This window comes from Mus pahari, chromosome 8, assembly GCF_900095145.1.
Source record: "Mus pahari chromosome 8, PAHARI_EIJ_v1.1, whole genome shotgun sequence".
Taxonomy (NCBI): domain Eukaryota; kingdom Metazoa; phylum Chordata; class Mammalia; order Rodentia; family Muridae; genus Mus; species Mus pahari.
In genome coordinates this window covers 28,252,878-28,262,574 of record NC_034597.1, presented here as the reverse complement: position 1 = coordinate 28,262,574, position 9,697 = coordinate 28,252,878, and the positions used below count along the sequence as shown (strand labels likewise).

At 39.0% G+C, this 9,697-nt stretch overlaps 1 protein-coding gene across 6 annotated transcripts in view; it reads left to right on the top strand.

The window, feature by feature from the left end:
- The window catches only part of Ccser2 (coiled-coil serine rich protein 2), a 104,043-nt gene that overhangs the window by 23,326 nt on the left and 71,020 nt on the right, over positions 1 to 9,697 (top strand). For all 6 annotated transcript variants that reach the window (XM_029541447.1, XM_021203075.2, XM_029541450.1 and 3 more), the window contains exons 2-3: positions 4,820 to 6,278; positions 7,283 to 7,479. In XM_029541447.1, the coding sequence (XP_029397307.1) occupies positions 4,859 to 6,278; positions 7,283 to 7,479 (1,617 nt within the window). In that variant the 5' untranslated portion in view covers positions 4,820 to 4,858. The remainder of the gene's footprint in view (positions 1 to 4,819; positions 6,279 to 7,282; positions 7,480 to 9,697) is intronic.

Here is a 9,697-nt window from a genome sequence, read left to right as displayed (position 1 = left end):
GGGATAGCATTTGAAATGTAAATAAAGAAAATAAAAAAAAATTTCAGACATTTCATTTGGTTGATGTGTTTCTTTCTGAGTTTATAGCAATTTCTCTTTGTCTGTTGAGGAAAAAAAAAAATCTGAGTTGTTTTTCATGTAGAAGATTTTCACATTCTAGATTTAACTGGTTATGTCCTGTGTTGCTTAGAGTTTTTCCGTTCTTAACCTTTCTTGTAAACTGGCAAGTGTAACAGTCAAGAGACTTAAGTAGCTTCAGATTGTTTCATAGGCAAGGGTGTTTCATAGTTGACTTTGTGTATTCTTTTCACTCATAACAGGATGTCAGGATTGATTTTACTTTACTGTGGTTTTTACTGTGTTGGAGCCTGTCAAAATTACTAAAATTTTTTTTTTTTTTGAAAATAAAACTTCTATGCATATCTCTGAATTTGGCAAGGTTCTCTAGGGAAATGGAATGTGTGTATATATATATATATATATATATATATAATAAAAATATTTATTATAAATTCTGAGAAGATTTATTAGCCCATGATAGGACTTGCGTAGTCCAACAGTGACTACCTTTATGCTAGAGAGGCTTAGAAGTCTGTAACTGTTCAGTCTACAAAGCCGGATGGTTTAGCAGGTTCAGTCCAGTGCAGAAGACCTGGAAGCTCTTTGGGAGTCTCATTATTAGGTCTAGTTCGGAAGGCTGAAGAAGCTGGAATTCGATGTTGGCCAATAGCAGCAGTGATTGATGCACACACTTGCTTAGGAAGAAGCGAGAGTAGGCAGGAGCAGTGTTCTTTCCTTGGCTCTCTTTATCTTTGATGGGCTACTTACTGGAGGTGCTGCTTACCCTGAGGTTGATTCTTGCCCCCTTTGTTAGTTAGAATTTCATTGCTGTGAAGAGACATCATGTCCAAGGCAACTTTTTACAAAGGAAACCATTTAATTGGGGCTGGCTTACAGTTTTAGAGGTTTAGCCCATTATCATCATGGCAGGAAGGAAGGCAGCATGCAGGCAGACAGTGCTGGAGGAGCTGAGAGTTCTACATCTAAAGGCAGCCTGGAGGAGACTGTTCCAGGTGGATGTTCTGATTCCATACTGGGCAGAGCTTGTGCATAGGAGACCTCAGAGCCCACCCATACAGAGCCAACAAGGTCACACCTACTCTAATAAGGCCAAAGCTCCTAATAGTGCCACTCCCTATGGCCAAACATGGAAACACATGAATTGGTGGGGGCCAAACCTATTTAAATCACCATAGCTCCTCAGCCAATCTTTTCTGCAAACATCCTCGCAAATGTGCCAGAAGTGCATCTCTTCGGTGATTATACATTTTATCAAATTGACAATCAAGGTCACCTTTTTTTTTTTTTTTTAAGACAGGGTTTCTCTGTGTAGCCCTGGCTGTCCTAGAACTCAGTTTTTAGACCAGGCTGGCCTTGAACTCAGAAATCTGCCTGCCTCTGCCTCCTGAGTGGTGGGACTAAAGGCGTGCACCACCAGGCCCGGCTTGCATCGTATCATCCTTATACAATGTGTCTTATTTAGTGATTATGTGTAATATATAGAATAAGCTTAGTGGAATAATGCATACTACATCAAATCTACAGTGTATGTGCCAGTAACTGATTCAGTAACAATCCATTGATGCTAAAGTCACTCACAATACTAGTCTCTTAGACATTTTTTGTGGCCCTGACCTTACTGCTCATTTAATTTAATTTGGGGACCGTTCTTCTAGCAGGCCTGATACAGACCACACTGTTAAGCGGTTGAATGTTGTGATTTGACAAATACCAATATTTAAAAAGTCTGCATTTATTTGTTATGCCTGCGTGCCTCCTTACTCAGGTAGCTACAGAGGTATTAATTAATAGGCTTGGTCTTTGATCCATCAGTGACACCAGCTTCTGTTCCTAGCCTTTGGCATGTTAATGACATTTGCACACTCTGTTAGTTTGCATACCTGACCACTGGTAATATTTGAAGGAAATAGATTCATTGTTCAGGCAGAAGTGTTTCTGATTTCACTTCCTATGCTAGTATTCTCACTGCTCTCAGTTCAAAGTCCAGCAAGTTGTGTACTTTGTACATTGATAAGGTGATGAATGGTCCTAAATCACAAATTCCCTGAGCCTAACTTTTGCAAGCTTGCTTCCATTTGGCAAGAATTAAGTTTTAATAGGACAGGAAAGGTCAAACTGTTCTAATAATGGGGATTTGTATTGAACTTTTTGTGTTCTTTTTAAAACCACAAAGCACCTCAAGTGAAATGTAGTTTTAAATCTTTGAGGTTTCCTTTTTTACTTAATCACCATAGTCAAGCCTTTGAGCCAGCGTATGCTACACATGACAGCCAGGAAAACCTAGGCAGAGAGGACGTGAGGAGAAATAGCTGAGTAATAGAAATTTAAAAACAAATCAACAAATTATGTAAAACTATGGTGCAGAATCTGAATGTGGAAATGGGTTTCAGACATGACTGCTATGCCTGTTTAGTCATTAGCATTGCTGTTCAGTTAATTGCCCGTAGACTAAGTAGTGCTTATTTAAATCCCCAAAATTCAGCAGTTAGTAACCTTCTGGAATGCTATTTGCAATGCTGAATAAAGAAGGTGAGTGGGTGGCTTCTTAGCGGGTAAGGTAATGGATATGAAAGGAGTTTGCAAAGGAGCAGGTTTGACTGTTTCCAGAAGAACTTGTTAACACGTGACCCCACAGTCTTCATGCTCCTCCTGCACCTTTATCCTCCCACTTCCTCCTTTCCCGCCTGTTCCCACTGACTGTATGCCTCCCAGTATATTTCATTCCTTTGTCATGAGCAGTCTGCACTGACCCTGAAATCACATGTGAACCTGTATTAGTCAGGGTTCTCTAGAGTCACAGAACTTATGGATATGCTCTATATAGTAAAGGAATTTATTGATGACTTACAGTCTGCAGTCCAAATCCCAACAATGGTTCAGTAGTAGCTGTGAATGGAAGTCCAAGGATCTAGCAGTTGCTGAGTCCCACACAGCAAGCAGGCGAAAGAGCTAGAGCTAGACTCCCTTCTTCCCAATGTCCTTATATGGTCCCCAGCAGAAGGTGTAGCCCAGCTTAAAGGTGTGTGCCACCACACCTTTAATCCCAGATGATCTTGGACTCGGAGATCTCCCTGTCTTAATCTTCTGGATTCAATCACCACTGTGTCTCAAGATCTCCATACCAAGATCCAGATCAGAAATTTCTATCTCCCAGCCTCCAGATTAGGTTCACTGGTGAGCCTTCCAATTCTGGATTGTAGTTCATTTCAAATATAGTCAAGTTGACAACCAGGAATAGCCACTACAGAACCCAAATCATTTCTGATGATTCATGGACAGTATTTTAGTTTTCAAAATCTTGATTTAGCTATGGGAGATGGGAAAAGTCTACTGCTGTATAATTATGGAGGTTAGTTAATTAATGATAATGTAATAAACATGGCACTACTTGTGTATATGCTCAATAATATTGGTTCCTATTTTCCAGTTCTTATCTAGATATAGATTCCTTTTTAACTGAGAAACTGATTTACTAGTCTTTAAAAAAGATCTTACATCGTTTAGAAAATTCTTTCAAGTGTGCCATGCCAATTCAGTAATTATGTCATAACTTAAAAATATATATAATAGGAATGAACTCAGGGAATTATAAACATTTCCAGCTCTGTGCCATTCATTCTCAGTTCCCCATTAAAACCCATAAATAGTATTTATTAGAGTAACTCACAGATCACATCATTAGATGATGTAGCCAATATGACCTTTGAAAAGTCAAATTGTTAGTGATTGCGCCTTTAAGTGCATATCAGGTGGAGTGCATCAGAGGTAGCGTGGTCACTGAAGTGCGGCAGAATCACAGTGCTTGTTTATTTCAAAGCCACAGCAAATGTAGTAGAAGTTTCTTGAGCATTCAGACGGAAGGCAATTTACCTACCAGTGAGATAGCAGGGCTTACAAAGATGGGCAGATTTAGGAAATTTATGTGAGATATCAAAATAATTTCATTCTAAGACCACAGTTCAAGATGATTGGCACCATTTGTTCTGCAGTTTTTTGTACATTTAAAATTCCATACATACTACTGTAGGAATATATACATTCAGTTCCAAACATTTTTTTTCCTTCTTTCTACTTCCAGACCCTGAAGCAGTTTGTAGTGACAGTGTGACTGGCTTTTGAACTTCTCTTTAGTGGGTGCTGGTGAATAATATGTATCATGCTTGTTTTAAACAGGAAAGTAAGGCATGGGGAAGTAAAAGACTAGATTATCTCCTCAGTCTACTTCTGCAGGCAGAAGATGTTTTAGTCTTTCTCCTGATACTAGGGGATGGAATCTTTATTATTTGATAGTTAGCAATTGGAAATTGACCTTTACATATGTATGCTATTGTTACCAGTTTTCTTATAGCTATTTTAAAAGTACTTATGGGTATAGAAGTATGTTTTATGGTGAAGGTCACTATCAAATATGGGAACAGCAGTTGTCTGCATGGGTATTGCTATTCTTCCCTTTAATATGAGGGGCAAAGCTGCTTGATCTTGACATCACTGCAGAATCTAATTTGAATTTGCAATCCTTTTGATACATTCATTAATGGCTTAAAGCAGTCATCTCTAAGCACAGGTCCACAAAACAGTCTATTTTTCAGTTTTCATGTACTATGTTTATTCAAAATGTCAAGATTAACTTTACATTTTGCTTATTTTGCATAGGACTCATGGATAATTGTCTGCATGTAATTAATATATTTCACATTATTAAACTTATTTAGAAATGTTAATCTTTTTCTTCCTTCAGATTCTGTCAAGTTTTAAGAACCAATGCACCTTATAGCCCATGGAAGAAAAAACACAAATCAAGACATTTTTGGGTTCCAAGCTGCCGAAATATGGAATGAAATCTGTGAGAAGTACATTGCAGCCGATGCCAAATGGGACCACTGTGACTTTATTAGGGACCTCCAAGAGTAGTAATGTCAAAAGTTACATAAAAAATAATGGCTCTGATTGTTCATTGTCCCATTCATTTAATTGGAGAAAAACAAATAAATATCAACTTGGTTCACAAAATACAGCAGAACTTAATAATATTCAAAGTACACATGATAAACTAATTGATCCTGAACAATATGCGCCTGCTCCAGGAACGCTGGATGGGCATGGGATAAAGGGAGGTTTGAAAAGTGCTTCCTTGTTCACATCCAAGTTAGCAAGACCATCAACCATGTTTGTGTCATCGGCAGAGGAGTTAAGTCAAAAATCTTTTTCTGGACCGTCTAATTTGGGTAAATTTACCAAAGGCACATTACTAGGAAGGACTTCATATTCTTCGGTCAATGCAAAGTCACATTTGAATGCATTTTATGGGAACCGATCCCCTGGTAATGTGCAGAAGCCAAGAGTGAACTCCTGTGCCAGCAGAAGTAGTTCTGGAGAAAGCTTAGCACAGTCCCCAGACAATGCTAAATCTATTACTTGTGAAAAAATGGTAAGGTCACAAAGTTTTTCACATTCCATGCAGAATTCCTTCCTTCCACCTTCATCTATCACCAGATCACATTCCTTCAACAGAGCTGTAGACCTTACAAAGCCTTATCAGAACCAACAGCTCCCCGTTCGAGTGCCTCTCCGGTCAGGTATGCTAACAAGAAGTTCTCGGCAGTCAGAAGTACTCAATGGGAACGAGCACTTGGGGTTTGGTTTTAATAGGCCTTATGCTGCTGCTGCTGCTGGAAAGAAACTGGCTTTATCCAATGGCCCAGGTGGATCATCTACTTTGGTTTATAGGATGGGTCATCCCTCTCTACTGAAGTCTAGCCGACCTCCGTTTTCTGGGCCTATGACAGTTGATAGTAATAAAAATCCACCTGCTGACATGTGCGTAGAAGAAGAAGGTATGGTTTTGGCCCAGGACAGCTCTCTTGGTAAGGACCAGGAGCTAATTGAAAATGAAAGTTACCGAAGAGACAATGACCAGACTATGAAGCACGATTCTAAAATTAGGTACCTGAGTGACGATGTGGATGATATTTCCTTGTCGTCCTTGTCATCTTCTGATAAGAATGATTTGAGCGAAGATTTTAGCGATGATTTTATAGACTTAGAGGACTCCAACAGAACTAGAATAACTCCAGAGGAAATTACTCTCAAAGAAGAAAAGCATGAAAACAGACCATCAAAGGATATATTTGATTCTCCTAAGGAAAGTGAACAGATCTTCAGTAAAGCTGATGAATGGATAGATATAAGTGTCTCTGGTAAATATGAATATCCTTAACTTACGTGCTTTCCCTGGTGATTACAATAGAACTAACATTTAGCATTGCCTTTGATGGACTGCAAGATGCTGTTTGAGGCGGCTCAATCTGGATGAGAGCCCAGCAGAACAGCTACCTTGCAGCTTGTTTCTATCTTGTGTTATTTTCTAGGATAGAATCAGTTAAACTCTTTATACTTTGCCTTTTTGGGAGCTGTCTTATACATACCAGGTCCTGCATTGGCCATGGTTTCCAGACAGTTTTCCCCACTCTGCCTGGGAGTGGCTTGTCACCAAACACTAAAGCACACCATTCGCCATAGCCATCACTGCAGTCTACGAAGAGTAAAGCTATATCAAACATCAGTCAGGTAACACGCGCATGTTTAGTTGAAAGCTTTCTATCCTAGGGAACATTTTTGTTTAGCGGTCCTTATGTGAGACTTCACTGAAGCACCATTTACTTATGTTATTGAGGAGAATGAATGCCTATTAAACATTTCTTCTTAGACTGGCTATATTGGAACTTAGTTCAGGATGAATATTATTTGTTCATCTACCCAGAAAAAGAAGCCCAAAGGGAGTGCACAAAGGCATGTCTAGTCAAGGGACCGGCTCACACATAGTGATGTACTAAACTGTCTTCAGGTATTATAAACTGGAAGATGCCTAGAACAAGTTGTCTTTTAAGGACATATCTGTGAGGTTAAGTAGTCTGCAGAGAGCAGTCCTGAGCTGTGGTTGAAATGAAATACCTTAAGAAATAGTAAAGGAATGTGAAGATGTAAAACATGTTTACTACAAAATGTTTTAGTGGCTTATTTTGAAAACTTTGCTTCCCCTCCCCCCAGGTTTATTTAGGATTTAGGAAAATGCTACAGTATAGTTTTTGAACCAAATGCTGTTATAATAGATTGGATTATTCTAGAGCTTATATTTTAGAAATGAGGAATGACTGTGATTTATAAATTCACGCTTTTTTCTTTCTTTTAAAATCATTTGAAGACAGGAGTGAATGTACAAAGCATACATCTGGAAACAACTTGATTTCACCGGATACGGATTACAGAGCTGGGTCTTCATTTGAACTCTCTCCATCTGATAGCTCTGATGGAACGTACATGTGGGATGAAGAGGGCCTGGAACCCATTGGGAGTGTCCATCCTGTCGGCAGCTATGAGTCCTCTGAAATGAACAGCATAGTATGTATGGATTTGTGTATCTTTGGGGGATTTCTTTTTATTTCTTCATATAGACACATACAAACACACACATATATAATTTATTATAAAGGCGTTTGTGCTTACTGTATTGGTTAAGTTAAGCTAAGAACATGGCATCCATAATACTTTTCATTGCCATATTGAGAAGTACCCCTTAGTGAAGGGGGTGTCAGGGATGGTGCTTAATGTGCGCTTCCTACAGAAAGAGTGGTGGATTAATGGACCAGTTGCTCCAGGACCAAGTATCATAGGTAGGCTGTGCTGATGTACTACCATTCTGTCACCAGTTCAGTCTGCCTTTAGTACAATGGGAGGTTTTGGCTTTTATTCTTAACAAAGTCTCTTGTAGGTCTGGGCGACTCTCTAGGACAGCTGCCTAGAGTGACCTAAGCTGCTTTGTGGCCTTCGGTTTGATCTTGTCTTCGAAGCCCTTATTACCAAGATAGAAGGAGACAGGACTGCCAGTCACACCCTTGCAGTATCTAATTTGGCCTGCAAGCGGCACTGGAGTTTTCATTCACAACTTGATAATCAGTTTGTCTGTGGTCCCACATAAGCACTAAGGGGATAGGAAAATAATCTTCCTGTGTCTGGAGAGAAGGAAGTACAAGTGCCACCACATAGTAATGCATAGTTCTTTCATAAAACATTACAAGTAACTTAGATACAGACACACTAATAAAATGCAACTGATGTAGTTAAAATGGCTCAGGTTTAGGTTATAGAATAGAAATAACTCATAAATCAAATTGGTTTATAAATATATAACATTCTAACTGGCTTTCAGGCAGCAAAGCTTTCTATATCCATATAAGCCTGTGGCATGGAGAAACCAGATACTACTATGAAAGGCTTTTAAGTTTCACAGACATAGGTATGTGCCGTTTGTGGAATATCTTCATCTGATCAGAACAAGGTTACAGTTTAAGACTAGACTATGTTCTTTATTAGTAGAATTTTGAAATGTATAATTGAAGTGCATATCAACATTTTGTCCAGTAGATGGCACCAGTAAGCCACTTAGAACTTGCTATTTTTAGAGATTATAACTGACAAAAGGCCTCCTCTACTGAGTTTAGAATATACATGGGTGACCATGGTGTTAAAATCTTTGAGTATATTCCTTGATTAATATGCTTGAGTATAGCAGATGGGAAGCAACCAGTCTTCACTCTGTACTTTAGAACAAGATAGTGGCTGCTGATTTTTTTTTTTTTTTTCCTTTGTTGCTTTTTGAGTTAGGCTGCTTGTCCTGTAAGTCGCTATGTAGACCAGACTCAGAGATGCGCTTGCTTTCGCCTCCCAGGTGCTGAGTGAAGGTACACACCTCCACGCCCAGCTTTGATACTGTGCTCTTCTGATCCAAGGGAAAGGCAAGGTCCGAGAAGGGATGGGCTTACTGACAAGAACATGTTAAGATCCTCTTTGGGAGTTTTGATGGAAGTACACATGTTTTCCTTTGAATATTTCCAGCTTGCTTTGTTTTCATGACACATCACCTCACTGGTCTGCATTGAGCTGTTCTGTTTCCACTGATGAATTTGTCACCCTTTTTTAACCTAGATATCAGTATACTTTGCCAATTTTATTTGTATAGTTTTCTTCCCTTTACAGTAAGCTCACTTGATTTTTAGCACATAATTTATTTATTTATTTATTTATTTTGGTCTTTTTTAACTAAGGAGTTCATTTGTACTTGCATTTTTGATGTATTTCACTTTGACATCTTACCATTTTTACTTAAACTGTCTTCCTTTTCTTTTTTTCCCATTTTTTTCTTTGCTAAAATAATTCTCACTAATATATGTAACTTAACTGCAAATGAACGTTAGTGTGCTATCCCTTTTCTTGGGCATTACAACTGATAATTCCAGTCTGGGTTCATATAAGGGAATTGCTCTAGATTGTGCATCAGTTGTCACTGCTGATGCAGTTTAGATGAACCTCCTCCCTAGCCTTCCTGTTGTGAATTTAGCCCAGGGTCTTGTGCATACTGGGTAAGTACTCCAGCACTGTGCAGCACCCTGCAGTGAGCCTCTATTTCCTGCAGCTGATACAGCTTTTAGAGCAAGGCTTTGTTTTTGAAAGACCGGAGTGTTAAAGACATGCACAGGTTCTCTTGTCAAGGATAAACAGAGCTTTGAGCCTGGCACCTTTAAAGTTACTAGCTAGTCTCAGCTGTTTATCTGCTTAGTAG